General features: G+C 48.0%; 2 protein-coding genes and 1 non-coding gene across 3 annotated transcripts; 2 read left to right on the top strand and 1 right to left on the bottom strand.

The window, feature by feature from the left end:
* Positions 1 to 278: 278 nt before the first annotated feature.
* On the top strand, positions 279 to 1,087 carry LOC147971256 (uncharacterized). The gene is made up of 2 exons (XM_087523890.1): positions 279 to 745; positions 802 to 1,087. The coding sequence occupies exons 1-2, from the start codon at positions 279 to 281 to the stop codon at positions 1,085 to 1,087; spliced, it is 753 nt and encodes a 250-aa protein (XP_087380016.1).
* A 14,473-nt stretch (positions 1,088 to 15,560) lies between these two features.
* On the top strand, positions 15,561 to 15,632 carry TRNAP-CGG (transfer RNA proline (anticodon CGG)). The gene has a single exon. It is a non-coding gene; the product is annotated as a tRNA-Pro (tRNA).
* A 735-nt stretch (positions 15,633 to 16,367) lies between these two features.
* Positions 16,368 to 23,009, bottom strand: LOC125508699 (ubiquitin-activating enzyme E1 2). The gene is made up of 7 exons (XM_048673476.2): positions 22,854 to 23,009; positions 22,408 to 22,777; positions 21,339 to 21,556; positions 19,019 to 19,813; positions 18,063 to 18,931; positions 17,497 to 17,932; positions 16,368 to 17,261 (listed from the first exon to the last, which is right to left on the bottom strand). Exons 2-7 carry the CDS (start codon positions 22,646 to 22,648, stop codon positions 16,665 to 16,667), a joined length of 3,156 nt encoding a protein of 1,051 aa, XP_048529433.1. The 5' UTR covers positions 22,649 to 22,777; positions 22,854 to 23,009; the 3' UTR covers positions 16,368 to 16,664.
* Between the last annotated feature and the right edge of the window lie 1,095 nt (positions 23,010 to 24,104).

Below are 24,104 nucleotides of genomic sequence, written 5' to 3'. Positions count from 1 at the left end.
CGGTCTTACCCTAGGGTTCGCCGCCGCCGCACCCCACCACCGCCGCACCTTGCCGCCACCGTGCTCTTCCCTTCCTCAGTCGCGTCGCCGCCGCGCCGCTTCCGCCCAATGCCGCGCCGAACCGCCGTTGTCGCGCGCCGAACCGCTCGGGCCGCCGCCGCCCCGTTGCGCTGCTTCTCCGCACTAAAGCCGTTGCCTTCCCTCTTCCCGCAGCTGCTGCACTTCCCCGCCGCCGCGTCTCAACGGCCACCAAAACCCTAACCCTACCCGCCGCACCAATGGACTCCTTCCCGGGCTCTTCAACAACCCGCTCGTCGAACCCCTTCACCGGCCCCGAGCCCTCTGCCGCCGCCATCCGTGACCTTAACATTGAGGCCCGAGTCCCCATCCGTCTCGACAGCTCAAACGCGCCGTACTACATGTGGAAGACCTACTTCAACCTCGGCTTCCACGAGTACTATCTCACCGAGCACATCGACGGCTCCGTGGATGGTGACTACATGAGGGGTGATCCGAAGTGGTCCGTCATTGAGACCACGCTCATCAGATGGTTCTACCAAACCGTCTCGAAGGACATCTTCCACGCGGTTGTCGCTGAGGACGACGACGCCTGCGCCGTGTGGACCAAGATCAATGCGCCCTTCACCGACAACAAACTTCAGCGCCTTGTTTTCTTGCAGCAGGAGTTCTTCGGTTGTCACCAGGACAACTCCATCATCTATGAGTACTGCATGAGGCTCAAGATGTTCGCCCACAAGCTTCGCGACATCGGTGTCAAGGTTTCCGATGACCTCATGCTAGCACCCTCACCGTCGGTCTCAACGTGGACTTCGGTAACGCGGCGTCCAACCTTACCCTGCTGCCACGGCCCACCTTCCAGCACGTCATCGCGTACCTCAAGCTTGAGGAGTGCCGGATGATGAAGGTGAAGCAGCGGGTCCATCACACCGCCCTTGCCGCTGGCACCACCCGCGGCAGCCCTGCTCCACCAGCCACACCAAGTCCGCGCGCGCCACCCGCGCTCGCCGGCTACTTCCCGCTGCCGCTCGCACCCCCCCCCCCCCCCACGCGTGCGCCTCCCCAGTAGCCGCAAGGTGGTGGGGCCAGCGCAATCGGCGGGGTGACGGGGGCCGCCGCCAGCAACAGTCGCAGCAACAGGCACAGGGTGCGTGGGGGCCCCGCTACCAGCAGCCTCCTCCGCCATGGGCCGTCGAGCAGAACCTGTGGACGGGCGTCGTGCATGCCTATCACATGCCCGTCCCGCGGGCTCCTGCACCGGGTCTTCTTGGTCCTCGCCCCGCGGGCCACCAGGCGTTCTTTGGCACCCCTACCAGGGTTACGGTGCTCCCCTCGTGCCGCTACCCCTCGGTGGCTATCGCGCGCCTGCCCAGGCGCCACCCTATGGAGGCACGCCGCCGCCGCAAGTACCTGCACCGTGGGACCCCGCCCTCCTGGGCGCCCTGCACTCTGCGTCGTCGCCGAGTAACTAATGCGGTGGAGGCGACTGGTACATGGAATCAGGTGCTACTACGCACATGACAGCTCATCCTAGTAACCTAACCTCCTCCACTCTCATTAACACATCCACTCGTATCACCGTTGGCAACGGTTCTTCTTTACCTATCACTCATGTCGGTAATACTAGTTTTCCTTCTAGTTCCACACCTATCACTATGTCTAATGTCCTTGTGTTTCACCTGACTTAGGCCCCGTTCGGATCGTCGCTAGCTTCAGCAAATAACTAGCTTCCCGAGAAGCTAGCCGCCGCCAGCTTCCTACGGAAGCAGGATGTGTTCGGCAGCTCCAGATTTTCCCAACTCTGCCTCAGCATGGACTGGCAGCCCACGGAGGGAGCTTTGGACCCAGTTTGATTGCTCCTAGCGTGAGGAAAACTGTTCGCTAAGAGAAAAACGGTTCGAGGATTCACTTCGGAAGGCCATTTCTTGTGTAGTTCTGAGCAACTCCCCTTCTCCTTTTCTTGAAGCTGCGCTTCCGCTGCTCCAGAAACTTGCAATAGGGGCTGCTCTTTCTCCAGGAGCGAGCTTCTCAAAGCTGGACCGTTCGGCTAGATTCTCATGCATATTTCCAGAAGCTGGATCGTGGAGAGGATCCGAACGGGGCCTTAGTCACGAGTTTAGTTTCCGTTCGTCGTCTTACTCGTGAGAACCCACGTACTGTTGAATTTGATAGTGTTGGTTTTTCTGTGAAGGACGCCCGTATCCGGATGGTACTCCATTGATGTGACAGCCTTGATGAGCTCTATCCCGTGCAAGACGGCGCCTCCACATCCACACCAATCGCCCTCGCCGCTGGCGTCGATCTTTGGCATGCTCGCTTGGGCCACCCCAACCCCACCATTTTGCGTCAGATTCTTAGGAGTTTTTCTTTCTCATGTAATAAGCTCAACGAGCATATTTATGAGGCTTGTCGTTTGGGCAAGCACATTCGTCTTCCCTTTAGTACATCTATCAAAATTTCCACTTTTCCATTTCAATTACTTCTTACTGATGTTTGTACGTCTCTCGTTGCAAGTAACACGGGTTATCTATACTATTTTGTGATTTTAGATGATTATTCTCGTTATATGTGGACTTTTCCTCTTTGTCGTAAATCTAATGCTTTAGCCACACTCACTGCCTTTTATTCCTATATCACTATCCAGTCTGGTCGCCCCATACTTGCACTCCAAACTGATAACGGAAAAGAGTTTGACAACGTCGCTCTCCGCACCCTTCTTGTTGGGGAACGTAGTAATTTCAAAAAAATCCTACGCACATGCAAGATCATGGTGATGCACAACAACGAGAGGGGAGAGTGTTGTCCACGTACCCTCGTAGACCGAAAGCGGAAGCGTTAGCACAACGCGGTTGATGTAGTCGTACGTCTTCACGATCCGACCGATCAAGTACCGAACGCACGGCACCTCCAAGTTCAGCACATGTTCAGCCCGATGACGTCCCTCGAACTCTGATCCAGCCAAGTGTTGAGGGAGAGTTTCGTCAGCACGACGGTGTGGTGACGATGTTGATGTTCTACCGACGCAGGGCTTCGCCTAAGCACCGCTACAGTATTATCGAGGTGGACTATGGTGGAGGGGGGCACCGCACACGGCTAAAAGATCAACTTGATCAATTGGTGTGTCTATGGGGTGCCCCCCTGCCCCCGTATATAAAGGAGCAATGGGGGTGGCCGGCCAGGGAGAGGGCGCGCCAGGAGGAGTCCTACTCCCACCGGGAGTAGGACTCCCCCCCTTTCCTAGTTGGAATAGGATTGGGAGGGGGAAAGAGAAGGGAGAGAAGGAAAAGGGGGGGCGCCGCCCCCCTCTCCTTGTCCTATTCGGACTAGGGGGAGGGGCGCGCGGACCAGCCCTGGCCGCCTCTTCTCTTCTCCGTAAAGGCCCACTAAGGCCCATTTACCTCCCGGTGGGTTCCGGTAACCTCCCGGTACTCCGGTAAAATCCCGATTTCATCCGGAACACTTCCAATATCCAAACCTAGGCTTCCAATATATCAATCTTCATGTCTCGACCATTTCGAGACTCCTCGTCATGTCCGTGATCACATCCGGGACTCCGAACAACCTTCGGTATATCAAAACATATAAACTCATAATATAACTGTCATCGTAACGTTAAGCGTGCGGACCCTACGGGTTCGATAACTATGTAGACATGACCGAGACACGTCTCTTGTCAATAGCCAATAGCGGAACCTGGATGCTCATATTGGCTCCTACATATTCTACGAAGATCTTTATCGGTCAAACCGCATAACAACATACGTTGCTCCCTTTGTCATCGGTCTGTTACTTTTCCGAGATTCGATCGTCGGTATCTCAATACCTAGTTCAAGCTCGTTACCAGTAAGTCTCTTTACTCGTTCTGTAATGCATCGTCCCGCAACTAACTCATTAGTTGCAATGCTTGCAAGGCTTAAGTGATGTACATTACTGAGAGGGCCCAGAGATACCTCTTCGACAATCGGAGTGACAAATCCTAATATCGAAATACGCCAACCCAACAAGTACCTTTGGAGACACCTGTAGAGCACCTTTATAATCACCCAATTACATTGTGACATTTGGTAGCACACAAAGTGTTCCTCCGGTAAACGGGAGTTGCATAATCTCGTAGTCATAGGAACATGTATAAGTCATGAAGAAAGCAATAGCAACATACTAAACGATCGGGTGCTAAGCTAACGGAATGGGTCATGTCAATCACATCATTCTCCTAATGATGTGACCCTGTTAATCAAATGACAACTCATGTCTATGGTTAGGAAACATAACCATCTTTGATCAACGAGCTAGTCAAGTAGAGGCATACTAGTGACAATCTGTTTGTCTATGTATTCACACATGTATTATGTTTCCAGTTAATACAATTCTAGCATGAATAATAAACATTTATCATGATATAAGGAAATAAATAATAACTTTATTATTGCCTCTAGGGCATATTTCCTTCAGTCTCCCACTTGCACTAGAGTCAATAATCTAGATTACACAGTAATGATTCTAACACCCATGGAGCCTTGGTGCTGATCATGTTTTGCTCGTGGAAGAGGCTTAGTCAACGGGTCTGCAATATTCAGATCCGTATGTATCTTGCAAATTTCTATGTCTCCCACCTGGACTAAATCCCGGATGGAATTGAAGCGTCTCTTGATGTGCTTGGTTCTCTTGTGAAATCTGGATTCCTTCGCCAAGGCAATTGCACCAGTATTGTCACAAAAGATTTTCATTGGACCCGATGCACTAGGTATGACACCTATATCGGATATGAACTCCTTCATCCAGACTCCTTCATTTGCTGCTTCCTAAGCAGCTATGTACTCCGCTTCACATGTAGATCCCGTCACAATGCTTTTGTTTAGAACTGCACCAACTGACAGCTCCACCGTTCAATGTAAACACGTGTCCGGTTTGCGATTTAGAATCGTCTGAATCAGTGTCAAAGCTTGCATCAACGTAACCGTTTACGATGAGCTCTTTGTCACCTCCATAAACGAGAAACATATCCTTAGTCCTTTTCAGGTATTTCAGGATGTTTTTGACCGTTGTCCAGTGATTCACTCCTGGATTACTTTGGTACCTCCCTGCTAGACTTATAGCAAGGCACACATCAGGTCTGGTACACAGCATTGCATACATGATAGAGCCTATGGCTGAAGCATAGGGACCATCTTTCATTTTTCTCTCTATCTTCTGCAGCGGTCGGGCATTGAGTCTTACTCAACTTCACACCTTGTAGCACAGGCAAGAACCCTTTCTTTGCTTGATACATTTTGAACTTCTTCAAAACTTTGTCAAGGTATGTGCTTTGTGAAAGTCCAATTAAGCGTCTTGATCTATCTCTATAGATCTTGATGCCCAATATGTAAGCAACTTCACCGAGGTCTTTCATTGAAAAACTCTTATTCAAGTATCCCTTTATGCTATCCAGAAATTCTATATCATTTCCAATCAGCAATATGTCATCCACATATAATATTAGAAATTCTACAGAGCTCCCACTCACTTTCTTGTAAATACAGGCTTCTCCAAAAGTCTGTATAAAACCAAATGCTTTGATCACACTATCAAAGCGTTTATTCCAACTCCGAGAGGCTTGCACCAGTCCATAAATGGATCGTTGGAGCTTGCACACTTTGTTAGCTCCCTTTGGATCGACAAAACCTTCTGGTTGCATCATATACAACTCTTCTTCCAGAAATCCATTTAGGAATGCATTTTGACATCCATTTGCCAAATTTCATAATCATAAAATGCGGCAATTGCTAACATGATTCGGACAGACTTAAGCATCGCTACAGGTGAGAAAGTCTCATCGTAGTCAATCTCTTGAACTTGTCGAAAACCTTTCGCAACAAGTCGAGCTTTGTAGATAGTAACATTACCGTCAGCGTCAGTCTTCTTCTTGAAGATCCATTTATTCTCAATTGCTTGCCAATCATCGGGCAAGTCAACCAAAGTCCACACTTTGTTCTCATACATGGATCCCATCTCAGATTTCATGGCTTCAAGCCATTTTGCGGAATCTGGGCTCACCATTGCTTCTTCATAGTTCGTAGGTTCATCATGATCTAGTAGCATGACTTCCAGAACATGATTACCGTACCAATCTGGTGTGGATCTTACTCTGGTTGATCTACGAGGTTCAGTAGTAACTTGATCTAAAGTTCCATGATCATCATCATTAACTTCCTCACTAATTGGTGTAGGCGTCACAGGAACTGGTTTCTGTGATGAACTACTTTCCAATAGAGGAGCAGGTATAGTTACCTCATCAAGTTCCACTTTCCTCCCACTCACTTCTTTTGAGAGAAACTCCTTCTCTCGAAAGGATCCATTCTTAGCAACGAATGTCTTGCCTTCGGATCTGTGATAGAAGGTGTACCCAATAGTTTCCTTTGGGTATCCTATGAAGACACATTTCTCTGATTTGGGTTCGAGCTTATCAGGTTGAAGCTTTTTTACATAAGCATCGCAGCCCCAAACTTTCAGAAACGACAATTTTGGTTTCTTGCCAAACCACAGTTCATAAGGCGTCGTCTCAACGAATTTTGATGGTACCCTATTTAATGTGAATGCGGCCGTCTCTAAAGCATATCCCCAAAATGATAGCGGTAAATCTGTAAGAGACATCATAGATCGTCCATATATCTAGTAAAGTACGATTACGACGTTCGGACACACCATTACGATGTGGTATTCCGGGTGGCGTGAGTTGCGAAACTATTCCGCATTGTTTCAAATGTAGACCAAACTCGTAACTCAAATATTCTCCTCCACGATCAGATCGTAGAAACTTTATTTTCTTGTTACGATGATTTTCAACTTCACTCTGAAATTCTTTGAACTTTTCAAATGTTTCAGACTTATGCTTCATCAAGTAGATATACCCATATCTGCTTAAATCATCCGTGAAGGTGAGAAAATAACGATATCCGCCACGAGCCTCAACATTCATCGGACCACATACATCTGTATGTATGATTTCCAACAAATCTGTTCCTCTCTCCATAGTTCCGGAGAATGGCGTTTTAGTCATCTTGCCCATGAGGCACGGTTCGCAAGTACCAAGTGATTCATAATCAAGTGGTTCCAAAAGTCCATCAGTATGGAGTTTCTTCATGCGCTTTACACCGATATGACCTAAACGGCAGTGCCACAAATAAGTTGCACTATCATTATCAACTCTGCATCTTTTGGCTTCAACATTATGAATATGTGTATCACTACTATCGAGATTCATCAAAAATAGACCACTCTTCAAGGGTGCATGACCATAAAAGATATTACTCATATAAATAGAACAATCATTATGCTCTGATTTAAATGAATAACCGTCTCGCATCAAATAAGATCTAGATATAATGTTCATGCTCAACGCTGGCACCAAATAACAATTATTTAGGTCTAATACTAATCTTGAAGGTAGATGTAGAGGTAGCGTGCCGACCGCGATCACATCGACTTTGGAACCATTTCCCACGCGCATCGTCACCTCGTCCTTTGCCAGTGTTCGCTTAATCCGTAGTCCCTATTTCGAGTTGCAAATATTAGCAACAGAACCAGTATCAAATACCCAGATCCTACTGCGAGCTTTAGTAAGGTACACATCAATAACATGTATATCACCTATACCTTTGTTCACATTGCCATCCTTCTTATCCGCCAAATACTTGGGGCAGTTCCGCTTCCAGTGACCAGTCTGCTTGTAGTAGAAGCACTCAGTCTCAGGCTTAGGTCCATACTTGAGTTTCTTCTCCTAAGTAGCAACTTGCTTGCTGTTCTTCTTGAAGTTCCCCTTCTTCTTCCCTTTGCCTTTCTTGAAACTGGTGGTCTTACTGACCATCAACACTTGATGCTCCTTCTTGATTTCTACCTCCGCAGCTTTTAGCATTGCGAAGAGCTCGGGAATTGTCTTATTCATCCCTTGCATATTATAGTTCATCATGAAGCTCTTGTAGCTTGGTGGCAGTGATTGAAGAACTCTGTCAATGAAACTATCAATCGGAAGATTAACTCCCAGCTGAGTCAAGTGATTATGGTACCCAGACATTCTGAGTATATGTTCACTGAAAGAACTATTCTCCTCCATGTTGCAGCTGTAGAACTTATTGCAGACTTCATATCTTTCAATCCGGGCATTTACTTGAAATATTAACTTCAACTCCTGGAATATCTCATATGCTCCATGATGTTCAAAACATCTTTGAAGTCCCGGTTCTAAGCCGTAAAGCATGGCACATTGAACTATCGAGTAGTCATCAGCTTTGCTCTGTCAGACGTTCTTAACGTCGTCAGTTGCATCAGCAGCAGGCCTGGAACTCAGCGGTGCTTCCAGGCCATAATTCTTCTGAGCAGCAATGAGGATAATCCTCAAGTTATGGACCCAGTCCGTGTAATTGCTACCATCATCTTTCAACTTTGCTTTCTCAAGGAACGCATTAAAATTCAACGCAACAACAGCACGGGCCATCTATCTACAATCAACATAGACAAGCAAGATACTATCAGGTACTAAGTTCATGATAAATTTAAGTTCAATTTAATCATATTACTTAAGAACTCCCACTTAGAAAGACATCCCTCTAATCTTCTAAGTGATCACGTGATCCAAATCAACTAAACCATAACCGATCATCACGTGAAATGGAGTAGTTTTCAATGGTGAACATCACTATGTTGATCATATCTACTATATGATTCACGCTCGACCTTTCGGTCTCAGTGTTTCGAGGCCATATATGCATATGCTAAGCTCGTCAAGTTTAACCCGAGTATTCTGCGTGTGTAAAACTGGCTTGCACCCGTTGTAGATGGACGTAGAGCTTATCACACCCGATCATCACGTGGTGTCTGGGCACAACGAACTTTGGCAATGGTGCATACTCAGGGAAAACACTATTATCTTGAAATTTAGTGAGAGATCATCTTATAATGCTACCGTCAATCAAAGCAAGATAAGATGCATAAAAGATAAACATCACATGCAATTAATATAAGTGATATGATATGGCCATCATCATCTTGTGCTTGTGATCTCCATCTCCGAAGCACCGTCATGATCACCATCGTCACCGGCGCGACACCTTGATCTCCATCGTAGCATCGTTGTCGTCTCACCAAACTTATGCTTCCTCGACTATCGCTACCGCTTAGTGATAAAGTAAAGCATTACAGGGCGATTGCATTGCATACAATAAAGCGACAACCATATGGCTCCTGCCAGTTGCCGATAACTTGGTTACAAAACATGATCATCTCATACAATAAAATTTAGCATCATGTTTTGACCATATCACATCACAACATGCCCTGCAAAAACAAGTTAGACGTCCTCTACTTTGTTGTTGCAAGTTTTACGTGGCTGTTGCGGGCTTAGCAAGAACCGTTCTTACCTACGCATCAAAACCACGATGATAGTTTGTCAAGTTGGTGTTGTTTTAACCTTCGCAAGGACCGGGCGTAGCCACACTCGTTTCAACTAAAGTTGGAGAAATTGACACCCGCCAGCCACCTATGTGCAAAGCACGTCGGTAGAACCAGTCTCGCGTAAGCGTACGCGTAATGTCGGTCCGGGCCGCTTCATCCAACAATACCGCCGAACCAAAGTATGACATGCTGGTAAGCAGTATGACTTATATCGCCCACAACTCACTTGTGTTCTACTCGTGCATATGACATCTACCATAAAACCTGGCTTGGATGCCACTGTTGGGAACGTAGTAATTTCAAAAAAATTCCTAAGCACACGCAAGATCATGGTGATGCACAGCAACGAGAGGGGAGAGTGTTGTCCACGTACCCTCGTAGACCGAAAGCGGAAGCATTAGCACAACGCGGTTGATGTAGTCGTACGTCTTCACGATCCGACCGATCAAGTATCGAACGCACGGCACCTCCGAGTTCAGCACACGTTCAGCCCGATGACGTCCCTCGAACTCCGATCCAGTCGAGTGTTGAGGGAGAGTTTCGTCAGCACGACGGCGTGGTGATGATGTTGATGTTCTACCGACGCAGGGCTTCGCCTAAGCACCGCTACAGTATTATCGAGGTGGACTATGCTGGAGGGGGGCACCACACACGGCTAAAAGATCAACTTGATTAATTATTGTGTCTATGGGGTGCCCCCTGCCACCGTATATAAAGGAGCAAGGGGGTGTGGCCGGCCAGGGAGAGGGCGCGCCAGGAGGAGTCCTACTCCCACCGGGAGTAGGACTCCCCCCCCTCCCTCTTTCCTAGTTGGAATAGGATTCAGGTAGGGGAAAGAGAAGGGAGAGAAGGAAAAGGGGGGGCGCGCGGCCCAGCCCAGGCCGCCTCTTCTCTTCTCCGTAAAGGCCCACTAAGGCCCATTTACCTCCTGGGGGGTTCCGGTAACCTCTCGGTACTCCGGTAAAATCTCGATTTCACCCGGAACACTTCCGATATCCAAAAATAGGCTTCCAATATATCAATCTTCATGTCTCGACCATTTCGAGACTCCTCGTCATGTCCGTGATCACATCCGGGACTCTGAACAACCTTCGGTACATCAAAACATATAAACTCATAATATAACTGTCATCGTAACGTTAAGCGTGCGGACCCTACGGGTTCGAGAACTATGTAGACATGACCGAGACACGTCTTCGGTCAATAGCCAATAGCAGAACCTGGATGCTCATATTGGCTCCTACATATTCTACGAAGATCTTTATCGGTCAAATCGCATAACAACATACGTTGTTCCCTTTGTCATCGGTATGTTACTTGCTCGAGATTCGATCGTCGGTATCTCAATACCTAGTTCAAGCTCGTTACCGGCAAGTCTCTTTACTCGTTCTGTAATGCATCATCCCGCAACTAACTCATTAGTTGCAATGCTTGCAAGGCTTAAGTGATGTGCATTACCGAGAGGGCCCAGAGATACCTCTCCGACAATCGGAGTGACAAATCCTAATTTCAAAATACGCCAACCCAACAAGTACCTTTGGAGACACCTGTAGAGCACCTTTATAATCACCCAGTTACGTTGTGACGTTTGATAGCACACAAAGTGTTCCTCCGCTAAACGGGAGTTGCATAATCTCATAGTCATAGGAACATGTATAAGTCATGAAGAAAGCAATAGCAACATACTAAACGATCGGGTGCTAAGTTAACGGAATGGGTCATGCAATCACATCATTCTCCTAATGATGTGACCATGTTAATCAAATGACAACTCATGTCTATGGTTAGGACCATCTTTGATCAACGAGCTAGTCAAGTAGAGGCATACTAGTGATAATCTGTTTGTCTATGTATTCACACATGTATTATGTTTCCGGTTAATACAATTCTAGCATGAATAATAAACATTTATCATGATATAAGGAAATAAATAATAACTTTATTATTGCCTCTAGGGCATATTTCCTTCACTTCTCGCCTCTCACGGTACCATCTTCCGTCTTACTTGTCCTTACACATCGCAGCAGAACGGCCGCGCCGAGCGCATGTTCTGCACTCTTAATGACTGCGTTCGCACGTTACTCTTTCACTCTAACGTGTCTGCTTGGTTTTGGCCCAATACTCTCGCCACCGCCAGCCTTTTAGTTAACATCCGTCTGTGTCGTCCTCGGCGGAACTACTCCCCTCACCACCTTCTCTTCGGTACACCGCCATCCTATGACAGTCTTTGCATCTTTGGGTGTCTTTGTTATCCTAGTACCACGTCCACCATGCCACACAAACTCGCACCACATTCCATACCATGTCTCTTCCTTGGCTATCCCTCTAACACCAAAGGTTATCGATGATATGATCCTGTCACTCATCGTGTGTACACCTCAAAGCACGTGTATTTTGTCGAGACGATGTTCCCGTGTTTTTCAAGTTTCTCCGGCTTCGACTCCTTCGGCGCCGACCCCCGCGCCCCCTGCTTGGAGCGATGCGCGGCGGCACCCCCCGAAGACCCCCCCTCCCCCAAGCAGGCGCCTTCTGCTGCCTTCCGGTTTTTCGACTCCCTCCCCCGAGGTCGAGTCTCACCGGGCCCCCGGGTCCCCGTCTCCCTCCTCCGAGGTTGAGCCGGCGGGCACCCCGCCCTCCACCCCGGTTGGCGCCGCCACCCAGGCGACGGGCTCGACTTCGCCCGTCGCCACCCCAGCTACCAGCTCGAACGCCGCCGACGACTCGCCTGCCGTCGTGGCCCCGCTGCCGTGGGCACCACCGCCGCCGCGGCACCCGCCGCCGCGGCACCCGCCACCGCTGTTGGCCCGGCCGCCACGGGCCCCGCTGCCCTGCCTCTCGGCGTGCGACCCGTGCTCGGGACCGGTGTGCTTCTGCCGAGCACGCGCTACTCCTCCAACGAGTATGTGTGCGCCGCCTCGACGTCGACACCGTCACCCATCCCCGCCTTCGCTCGCGTTGCCCTTCGGGTTCCCCACTGGCTTGCAGCGATGCAGGAGGAGTTCGATGCCCTGCAGCGCAACCGCACGTGGCATCTTGTTCCATGACTCCCTCGTGCCAACATCATCACTGGCAAGTGGGTGTTCCGCCACAAGACCCGCCCGAACAGTTCTCTCGAGCGTTACAAGGCTCGGTGGATGGTTAGTTGATTTCGGCAGCGCGCGGACATGGACTGCACCGACACCTTTGCTCCTGTTGTTAAACCAGGCACGATCCGTGCTGCGCTCCAGTTGGCGATCTCGCGAGTCTGGCCTGTGCATCAGTTGGATGTCTCCAACGCCTTCTTGAACGGTCATCTTGCCGAGCAGGTGTTCTGTGAGCAGCCCACTGGTTTCGTCGGCGCCGAGCATCCGGACTTCGTGTGCTTGCTCTCCCATTCTCTTTCCGGGTTGAAGTAGGCGCCTTGGGCTTGGTACCAGCGTATCGCAGCCTTCCTGTAGTCTCTGGGCTTTCGGTCCACTCACTCTGATGCCTCACTCTTTGTGTATCATTAGGGAGCTGACATTGCATATTTGTTGCTCTACGTCGACGACATCATCCTCATAGCGTCCGCTCCCGAGCTCCTTCAATGGCTAACAGCTCGTCTTGGTGATGAGTTCGCCCTCAAGGACTTGGGGCCTCTACACTACTTCCTCAGCATCGAGGTGGTCCGTCGGGATGACGGCTTCTTTCCGCATCAGCAGAAGTATGCCCATGAGTTTCTGGAGCGTGCCGGTTGACGATGACATGTACCTAGGGTAGGTTCTTAGGCCTGACCTAGACGCCCTAGCAAAGGACACTACCCTAGAGTCCAAGGCCTACAAGGTTCAACAGAAGATACCGACTGAAATTCTCATGAAGTGCAATCCACTCGACGAAAGATTCCACTCGGATATCCCAATTCCACTCGACCATGATTAAATCACCCGACCATACAAGAACTCACTCGGAGTACAGAATGCCTAGAGTCACCCCAAGAAGTCAACGGTTAGGCATTCACTCCGTCGTCATAAGGACCATTTATTACAGGCGTTACCAGTAACGTTCAGGACATAATTCTCATTGAACCCTTGTGTAACTGAGGGCTGCGAGGGGCCAGGCGCACTCTATATAAGCCGCCCCTCCCCTCTGGCACAAGGGTTCGCACCCCCTGTAACTACCACACACTTCAATCGACAAGCCTCCGCGGCACCGAGACATAGGGTTGTTACTTCCTTCGAGAGGGGCCTGAACTCGTAAACTTGTGTGTACAACCTCACCGTAGCTAGGACTCTGCCCTCTCCTACGTACCCCCTACTTTTACTGTCAGACTCGTTCCCACGACACCTGCATGCTTAACTGCAAGCTGGCGCCCACCCCCGTCGACACGAAGGCGAAGGTCTCTGCTCTGGAGGGGTCTCTCGCGTCCGATGCAGCGTTCTATCGCTCCATTGTTGGTGCTTTACAGTACCTACGCTGACTCGACCCGACCTGCAGTACGCTGTCCAGCAGGTGTGCCTTCACATGCACGCCCCGCGTGACCCTCATTGGACCTTGGTGAAGCATATTCTCCGTTACATACGCGGCACCATGTCCTTGGGACTCACCCTGACGGACTCCGCCTCCACCGACCTCGTTGCCTACTCGGATGTCGATTGGGCAGGCTGCCCCGACACGTAAACTTGTGTGTACAACCTCACCGTAGCTCCACGTCCGGCTATTGCGTCTACCTTGGGCCCTCGTTGATCTCTTGGTCATCGAAGCGGCAGCCCACGGTCTCCCGCTCCGGCGCCAAGGCAGAGTATCGGGTCGTGGCTAACGTCGTGGCCGAGTGCTCTTGGATCCGCCAGCTGCCCCAGTAGTTTCTTTGTGACGTTCACAAGGCCACTCTTGTCTACTGCGATAATGTCAGCACGGTCTACCTCTCCGCCAACGCGGTGCACCATCGACGTACGAAGCATATTGAGCTCGATATTCACTTCGTGCGAGAGTAGGTTGCCCTTGGCCGTGTTCAGATTCTCCACGTTCCGACGTCGCAACAGTTTGTTGATGTGATGACTAAGGGATTGCCTACTCCCGTCTTCAAGGAGTTCGGTCCAGTCTCTGTGTCACCGGTGACGCTTCGACTGCGGGGATGTTGAATATATATTTGTGTTGCATGTATTTCGTATTGCGGCCCACCTCCTAGTTATGTATAGTTGAGGTTAAGGCCTACTCTATACTTATATACACATGCATCGGCACCCGATCAATATATCGATCATCGTATTGCCAGCTTGTCTATCTACGGCCCACTTGTGCTACGACACACACAACGGGGAGAGAAGCCAAGCCTATGCATGCAGCACCGGCTGGCCTGTAGGCTGTAGGTATCGGAAAAGGAGTTGGCGTGGCTTTCGTGACCTCACGTACGGTGGCCCGTTGTAGTCGTGACTCGCCAAGGTCGTCCTAGAAACTGCTTCTCAAAAGAAAAAGAAAAAGAAAAGAAAAACGGGAACTGTCATTCATAGAAAATTTGCGTGGCTGGTAGCTAGTCCTGCCCGCGTGTTGGACGTCCGATGCGGAAGCACGTTAACTAGACGACCCTCACCCGGTCTTTTAGCCAGGCGGCCTCCAGCCATACGCCGCGCGCCTAATCTAGAGAGACGCGTCCATCTTCTCCGTCGTGCTCATGTCGTCGATGCCGATGCCATATCCTCTCCGACATTTCAATCGCCGAACGCTGGTCCCCCGCGCACTCGCTTTCTCTCTACAACGATGAACCCACCCGTCGCCCTCGCCCTCGCCCAACGAGGTGCAAGGCAACCGCTGCTCGAGTAGGAGATGCGTGTGTCACGTGTCCGAACAGTATTCGGCACATCATCAAAAATTATTTGAAACTAAACTTTGGGCGGTTTCTTGTTGAGGAATGAGGAGTAATGCCGCTGGTCCCAGCCTAGCTAGAGGGAAACGTCGTCGCTGGTTTCAGTTGACAGGATAGCCCATGTTAACAGACACCGGCCTTCATGATGCTAACTGTGCAGCTATTCAGTCGTTCGCAGTACATCTCTGATGCAGACACCCACAAGAATTTCTTTTCAAATCGTTGGAAATTAGCGTCCAACTTGGATTGGACATAAATACAAAGTATATATACGTTTCCTTAGTTATCACAACACAAAGGGTGTTTGGTCTAGTGGTATGATTCTCGCTTCGGGTGCGAGAGGTCCCGAGTTCGATTCTCGGAACACCCCAATTTTTTTTTTAAACTAATAACAAATATGCTCCCCTGTAAATTCAAATCGTCGTTTGTTTTTCTTTGTGCAAGGATACAGCATACTATTCTTATGCCTAACTTTGACCATTAATTTTACGAAGAAAATAAGAATATGATTTTTTCTGCGGTGGAAAATAAGTATCTCATTGGAGGCGCATTTCAAAGAACTTTTCCTTAATGTATATTTGATGACATATAACCCATATTTTATTGACTAAAATTATGAGTCAAAGTTCACGAAAAGCGAAGTGCCTTGTATATGAAAACGGAGGAAGTATTTTTGTTCGAGTTGTCATTCAAAAAAATTCATTCCATTTTTGGCATTTGCCTCTCATAACTTTCACCTTTTCGTAGGCGTCCTTGGATTGGCCCGGGAGATCAAATTGATTATAGAAATATGAGTTTAATTAATAGATTTATTAAGCATTTGTACCACTGGCGTCATCCTCCCGCGCAGAACGGGATGCAACATACACCAAACCGTGCATGTTACCCCCGCATTGAACAGGTAACATAGTTGTCCATCTGGCATTCATGTGCCCAAGATGCAACTTTACCCGGAGATCCGATTAGGCGTGCAAGCAGCAATCCGGAAGGTAAGTTTTCTATAGATGATGAAAAGGATTCCCCCGATTTACGAGATTGAATTGAACAAGTAATGAAGGCAACGAAGGTGATCCCACTTGAATAGTGCACAGTGGCGCACAAAAGAGGACAAACAGATTAAAACATTCATTCAATACCACGACGACCAATTTTAGTTGTGAACGCATCATGCAACAATTATCAAGATGATGTTGTGCCTAGTCTCGTGAATAGTGATGTCTGGTAACAACCCGAGATCAGCCCCCAATGATCCGATCGACATCAAGATGGTAGAAAGGAAAAATCAGTCGGTAATGTGGCTTAAGCCCCCACTCAGCTTACAATCACTAATGCAACTCATGACATGTCAGTCGATCCAGCATGACCAACCACAAGATCATGTAAACGCAGAAGGAGCGCTTCTTCAGCGGAAGTAGACCGACACAAGTGGGATGTCGACATCGTTGTCGTCGTCATCCTCACAGGCCACCACAACGTCAAGATGACGCCGGTAAGAGGGCACCTCCATCTTAGCCACCTCCCTGGCAACATCAACAACCTTCCTGTCAAGCCGTTCCTTGTGCCTGGGGAACATGGAGTTGTACAGCAGAGAGGTGCCACAGGATATGCTGTAAGCGTTCAGGCCCTTCTCCTTGAGCCACTCCAGGAGCTCCCTCAGCGTGATGTTGCCTGTCACAGTCCACCGGTCCCAGACCGTCCACGACAGCTCCTGGTGCTTGATGGTCTTGGGTGGAACTGGTTCAGCAATGGAGAAGAGAGGGATCGCAAGGTTTGCAAACGTGTTGCGGTAGTCTTCGACCTTGTGTCCACCAGCAAGGGCTTTGTAAAGCTCGAGGCAGACGAGGCCAGTGGCCATCGCGGTGGAGGTGGCGATAGCTGGGATGATCCTGCCGGCTATAAACTTGGCCTTTAGCTTGTCCACTTCAGGAATGCTGTAGTTCCTTGCCCTCATGTTGGCAAAACCAGCTATCACATCCATATGGAAGTTTGTGTCATCATCCTGCAAATACAGAAAGCAGCTCAGCAATTCTTCTTGTACGAAACTTTTGGAGGCTTACAAGTGTTGTTTCTAGAGATGCAAGGCTGTATACCCAAGGGGAAAATGGGACGAAAGCAGGCATGTGTTCAAAATGAAATTAAGCATTTCGCAGGAAAGGTACCATATATAGGTCGACAGGAAAAATTCAGAGCAAATCACTAAAGTTCAGAGAAAGAAAATGTGACGGCATGCTGACCTTCTCAAACTGTATTGGGTTCATGTGGAACCCTGATGGCAGTGTTTTGGAAACTTCTTCTAACTTGGCAATAAGCTCTTCAATGACAGCAGCGTCGTCAACAGATGCAGAGGATAGACTAGTGGCCTTCTCATCTGTAACTATCTTAACCCCCTGCTTTGGTTGGAAATCCGGCACAATCACCTTGTCAACAGCTTCAGCAGCCAGCTTGTTTGGGGTTTTGGCCCACTCAGGTATGGGTATTCCAAAAGTCTCTGCCCTCAATATTGCAGCAGCCAAAATAAAGCTAAGCTGACTTGGATCACTCGACGAGAACTCCACAGGTCGTGGGAACCGCTTTGGAGCAGACCAGAAAGGAGCACCAGAGCTGGTCATCGAGTCTTCTGGGAAAGTGAACGTCAGCTGCTTCACACGGTTGGAGAAGTAATCCTCAAACCTAAGATACACCACCAGGAAAAACAGTAGGGTGAGTAACATCGGAAGCAAGTGAAATAAATATAAACACAGCTCGTGATGCACCAAGGCAATATTGACCTAATTGTGAAGAGGAGAGGGGCTAAACTTACTTAAGCCGGGCCCAGGTAATAGAATCCTGGAACGTCTCGCACTTGTCTCTGTCAAGACACTCAATAACACGTTCAAGCTGATCTCTAGCCTGTGCATCACCAGCAGTTCTTGCTGCACTTATGTATGTAGTAGGATTTGACAGGAAAGCATTTACTTCAGTGGGAGTCTTCTCAAGTAAACCCTCAAACTCAGACCTAGCCCAGGTTAGGCAATGATCAATGTTATGAGGAAATGAATGTACAGTGCACATAGGTGCCTGCTTTTCAGGTGGATCCCTTGAAGCCCCATAGTTCTCTGTTAGGTGAGGGATGACCATCTGTGTATTGCATTTAGCACCCAGAGTCCCAGATTCCAAAAGTGGCTTCTGGAAATATACACATCTGGAGTCTATGTACATTCTTGCAGTCACATTGTCAAGGGCATTGACAACAGCATCAAGGTTCTCCCAGAAGGCATCATTAAACACATTTTCAGTCTCAGGACTTGCTCTGTTCTGAAGGGCCTCGACATGAAGTTTAGGATTAATTACCATAGCAGCTGTAGCAGCAACTGTGGACTTAGGTTGCCCAATGTTCCAGTCACGGAAAAGAAATTGGCGACTCAGATTGCTCTTTTCAATAACATCATCATCTGTCACAGTCAGATTTCCATTCTGGCTGCAAGAAATACCCATTAGTGCCAGGTTCTTCAAGAACTCGCATCCAAGTGCCCCAGAACCGACCATAAAGATTTTTGCTTCCTCCAGTTTGTTTTGAAGCGTAGATCCAAATACGCTGATTTGAGCATCATATCTACTGTTCTTTGGCTTCAAATCACCAGGCTCCAAGGGGTCAACAGGGAGAGACTCGACAGAATCAAAATAGAAGAACTACAAAATCAAAACAACTAATGTTAAAAATTGCTGCAAATAAATGTAATTATTATATACTGAAAACAAGAGGCAGTAGATCCTAACCTGATAAAGTGGATGAAATTTCCCTGAGCAAGCTTTCACTACCTCCTGACCGACAATACCACCAAACATCGCAGCCATAGGATTCAAAACAGCCCTGGAACCACTGGCAAAATGGTGCAGGAGCTTTTTGTCAATTTCTTCAAGTTTCCTATCTCCCAGAGTATCATTAATGCTAATAGCATACTCTATCACCCTTTGCACATCATCAGTGGACCCAGCAACAGGGAATCTGCTCAACTCAGTCCTAAACTTATCCAAAGCTTGGAATGCCAAATGCAGAAGAGGTGGCCGCTCAAATTTGGAGAAATCACTCATGAGAAATTCTCCCGGCTCTGACATGGCCTCTTTCAAGGGTTTGAATTTAATAACCTTCGGTGGCTTGACCTGTGTGACGATACCACCTCTAACGTATGCGCCAAATGAGGAAGTGTCTTCTTCCAAGAAGAAAGAGTAAGGCCTTGCATTCTTAACTTTTCTTGGTTTTCCATCATTCAGCTCAGTCATTCCATGGACTTCAGAGAAAACAACTAGATCACCATCCTGGAACTCCAGACGCTCATCGTCCACACAAGATACAAGTGCTGGATTGTCATTGCTGATTGATGCAACAATTCCTGTATGTGGTTCCTCACCATCCACATCCAAAACAGTAAATTCAGGACCAAAGTCACAAAACACACTGCCAAAAAGACCACGAACTTCAGACTTGATGAAAGCAATGGGTGGCTGGTGGCTGTGGCAGTAATCATCAAACTCAATTGCTTTATCTAAGCTGATATCAGTGAAGACAACGGCCTGCAAGTACATATGAAAGTTATTCTGAGGATGATAAATGACCAAATTTACCCAGTGTAAATAAAGAAGCATATAAATAAAATGTGAGGAGTCATCTAATCCTCCTAAAAACTCATATACTGCAAACTGAAGAACATGGATTTGGAATTTCAGTTGCATTTGACAAACAGATCCGTTTGTGGGACTGGCACGACATAGCATGTGAAAACAAATTATAGTGAACAAATTATGTGTCGCTATAAAGATGCCAATGATGTTTTTGCAGTTTTATAGTCAATTTATCTTCTCACCAGCTCACACAGCACAGTTAACAGAATACACATCTCTATTATTAAAGGGGAATAGGTCATTCGCTTCCTCGTCTCCAGGTTTTTTCTCTCCTCCGATTCCACCCTTACCCACATATTTATCTCCTATTTTAGTTGTCTGGCATCACATCTCCTTCCTTCCATAATATGGGAACTAGTCATTTTTCTGTTTGGCAAATTCAAAACACAATAACACCACTGATTTATTTATAATTTTATTTGCACAACATCACATCTCCTATCAACTCACATCCCCACCCACTGATTTATTTCGAAACTAATTTGTCCAACATCACATCTCCTTCCGCCAGCAATATGAAAACTAATTATTTTTTGTTTGGTAAATTGGAAATGTAGTACTCCCACTGATTTAATTCCAATTTTATTTGTCCAAAGTGTACGGGTGATAGTGGAAGGGGGACTGTGACCGAATGAGCCATTGACATGTGGATCGGGGAGGCGGATATAGTGAGTGGAAGGTATACGGGAGACACAATTAATGTGAACCACTAAAATATGTATGCATCCGTTCCAACACACGGGCAATTAGCTAGTTGGCAACAATATTACCAAGGCCAACATTTACTTACCAGAATACATGTCAGAACAAAATCGACAGTTTAATAAAATTCGATTTCGGGACCAAAATCACACAACGAAATTGCAGGTAAAATCAGGCAATGAACGGAGCATAGACTGTACAAACCTAACCTAGTCCAAACAGTCAAGCAGATGAAACCTTTTAGAATCTCGCAGCAATCCACAATATGCAGGGTTCATCTTATACTTCATACAATTTTACAGCACACACACTTCAACACACCTTGATTATGATGAGATCATGGCCAAATATTTCAAGTAGTTGACTGCATTACTTTATTACTCCTTCCGTCCCATAATGTAAGACGTTTTTTGACTAGTGTCAAAAATGTCAAAAAACGTCTTACATTATGTGACGGAGGGAGTATTTGTTAAAAGTGATGTTCTGTAAATGCTAGAATTGTGGTACATCACTTCTTTTGAAATGGTAGTACTTCGGAAAACTGGCATGAAATTTCTATACCAAAATCAAATAGAAAGATGGATAGCCTGCTTGTTAAAGTCACATGGACAGAAAGTACAAGCATAATGTAAAACCTTAAATGGAAGACACATAGATGTAGAAAAAATTGAAATAGCAAGGTAGAAGATCACAGATCAATGTCATGCTGGTGCACCTGGAATTTAGAAAGGTGCTCCTTGGTCAAATCACCGGTTAAGGCAGAGACGAGGACAGCGTTGTTCAGCTCTTGTAGCTTCTGTACACAAGCTTGAGCACGGTTTTGCCCAACATCATTCTCCGAGAGGAAGAAGTTGCTTGATAAGTCCCACAGCTCCACATTACCATCATCATGCAAGGTTACAGACTTGACACCCGCAAGGACAAGGTTCTTTGCTGCAGGAATACATAAGTATTAAATCAATTGTAAGCTTAAAGCTTAATTACAGACTGCCAAAACCTCATCCAAGTTTTAAAGGTTCAGTTTTTACTGACTGCCAAGCTCCTAACCAAGCTTATGATTTGTTTTTACACCCAAATACTCATATGGTGTGATAATGAGTAACAGACATCTCAGATGAATCCAATAATCCAACTGGCCGGCAGCAAAAAAAGTACGCCTTTATTAACCTTTAAGGTGTCATGTCTCTTGGTATCACGGACCAAAACTACCATTGGCCTAATTGGCGAAATGTCAGTGAATAACTATGTGCAATGTGGTGCAGTGCAGAAGTTCACCCATCATAATGCATACGCTAGCATTGTGTGTAAGGGGCACTGATAGGGTCACACAAAAGACACTCATTTCACCACACAAATAAAAGTTTTGGTTTGATGGTTTAGATAGTACAGTAGTTACAAAACGTAGGTAGACAAAAGTTTTGGCTTGGTGGTTTCAACTAAAATCATAAGTAAGACACAACGACAAGAGCCCATCTAGCTAATAAGGCGATACCCATCAGTGTGTTTGGTCAAACTAGCAGCAACATCAGCTGAGCCAGAGCTAAACCAAGAGCTCAAGATAGCAATTACGAGCAGTAAATTTGTGTACGAGAAACATAATAGGAATTCCTAGGTCGCTAAGCTACATCAGATCGAGCAAGGGGTAGTAATTACTAATTTCCTTTTTTGCAGCTAACCTAGTCCCACATATAAAAGGAAACAAATCAAGGAAAGAGATTATATATACTAAAACAAAAAAGAGTAAAAGACCATCTGCATTAGAAGAGCGCCTGGACTGCACGTACCGATCTCAGCACCGAGACCCTGGAGTCCAGAGACGAGGACGTTGGAGCCGAAGAGGCGCTTCATGGTCTCGCGGCCATAGACGGCGAGCTGGCGGCTGTGCAGGTCCTCGTCGATCTCGTTCCCCCTCCCAGCCATGGCTGCGTCTCCTTCCTCCCTGGTGGCCTCGCCCTCCCCGGCACGGGTCTTCTTCTGCAAGTCCTCGACCTCGCCGGCGACGATCTCCCGCTTCCGGGGAAGCATATAGCGCGCGACGCCGCCGAGGAGCCCGAGGACGGCCGCCGACGCAGCGAAGAGCAGGCAGTAGTACGCGGCCGCCGGGAGCTGCCGCGTCAGATCCAGCGCGTGCTAGGGCCGCGACCGCCGCGAAACCTGCACCGGCCGGCGCGTCGTGAGGCGGGGAGCGCTGGGAAGCGGGCGCGGGGAGGGCGGATCCGGCGGAACTCACCTTGGATTCGCCTGTCGCGTCGGGGAAGGAAAGCAGGCGAGCGACGGTCTAGGGTTTCTGGGCTGGGGAGGGACGAAGTGGAGGACCGGATTGCAAAATCTCGGCGGTTGTTGCTGGAGGCGGCTTTGTTGACGGGGGGGTGACGGGCGGGTCCCACGTGTCAGCCGGACGGGAGTGCGCGTGTGCTTTTCTTGCTGGCGGGGAAACGTGGGACGGCACACGGCAGGGGGAGCACCTGCCCTCCTCTCTGGAAAGAACGAGGAGGCTGCGAGGTGGGCCGAAAGGTCAACTTACAAGTGGCCCCGATTATTCCCGAAGGTAGGGCCCGCGTTGTACTTTAATTAATGTTTGTACAACTACCGTGTCGCAAAACGCGTTGAGGTCTGTTAGAATTTCAAGGTTCACGCCAGTTTGGAACACAGGAAAGACAAAGGAACCATGCCTTTTGCGAATCGACCGTTTCAGCGAGCCCAAGTTAAATCAAGTGTAAAAAAGGAGGCATGGCGTATGCCGTGATGTAGGGAGGAATGGTCATTCCATGATAAGAGAAACGCTGGTGATGTCGATGGCTTTAATTTCTCCCTCTCAGAGGAAAGTGTCCCCGGTGGTAGGGCGGCTCCATCATGGGGTTGTGTAGGGGCGGCCGACCCGGGTAAATTTTCGAAACCTAGGGTACCCCCTACTGGTTTTGGTCGGCGGCCACCATGCAGTGGCGAAGCCACACATAGGCTGTGTAGTCACTTAACTACACATCTCTTTAGGAAAACGCAATACAGCAAGTATAAATTATACAGAAAAATATAGAAATATATACATTTGACTACACAATTTTGAAGTGACTACACATGATTTGATTTCTGGCACCGTCACTGCCACCATGGGAAGCGAGCACGTTCGCTCGAAGGTCTCGGGTCGAAGGTTTCAACAAGGGAAGAGGAAAATGATTCGCGAGGTAATTGCTCGCTAGCTATAGATGGGCCAATCAAGTAAGCCCAATAAAAATTATATGAGCCCGTTAGTTATGGTACGCAGCCTGATTTTCAGGTACACAGTTACTTTTCTATCGATCGTGGAACTGATCGTGCTGAATTCACGCGTAGAGTGATCACGCCATGCGGACGCGGCGCCGCCTCCACTATCGTCTTGTAGTCGCCCTCGTTGCCCAGGTCTGTTCAATCGATGGTGCTAGATGGAGAAGGAGAAGCGAATCCGCCTATTCGCGATGTTGTCGAGACGGCAAGCAGAGTCGCC

Source organism: Triticum urartu, chromosome 5A (genome assembly GCF_056163025.1).
Source record: "Triticum urartu cultivar PI428250 chromosome 5A, HENAU_Tu73, whole genome shotgun sequence".
Classification (NCBI taxonomy): Eukaryota; Viridiplantae; Streptophyta; class Magnoliopsida; order Poales; family Poaceae; genus Triticum; species Triticum urartu.
Note: the sequence above shows the minus strand (reverse complement) of the source record. Positions and strands in the feature narration are given on the sequence as shown.

Coding starts and splice junctions, on each gene's coding strand:
- LOC147971256 (XM_087523890.1), top strand. CDS start 279: ATGGACTCCTTCCCGGGCTCTTCAACAACCCGCTCGTCGAACCCCTTC. Junction 746..801: donor TACTGCATGAGGCTCAAGAT/GTTCGCCCACAA, acceptor ACCTCATGCTAG/CACCCTCACCGTCGGTCTCA.
- LOC125508699 (XM_048673476.2), bottom strand. CDS start 22,648: ATGCTTCCCCGGAAGCGGGAGATCGTCGCCGGCGAGGTCGAGGACTTG. Junction 21,557..22,407: donor GGGTCTCGGTGCTGAGATCG/GTACGTGCAGTC, acceptor GTATTCCTGCAG/CAAAGAACCTTGTCCTTGCG. Junction 18,932..19,018: donor AATTTCATCCACTTTATCAG/GTTAGGATCTAC, acceptor TTGATTTTGTAG/TTCTTCTATTTTGATTCTGT.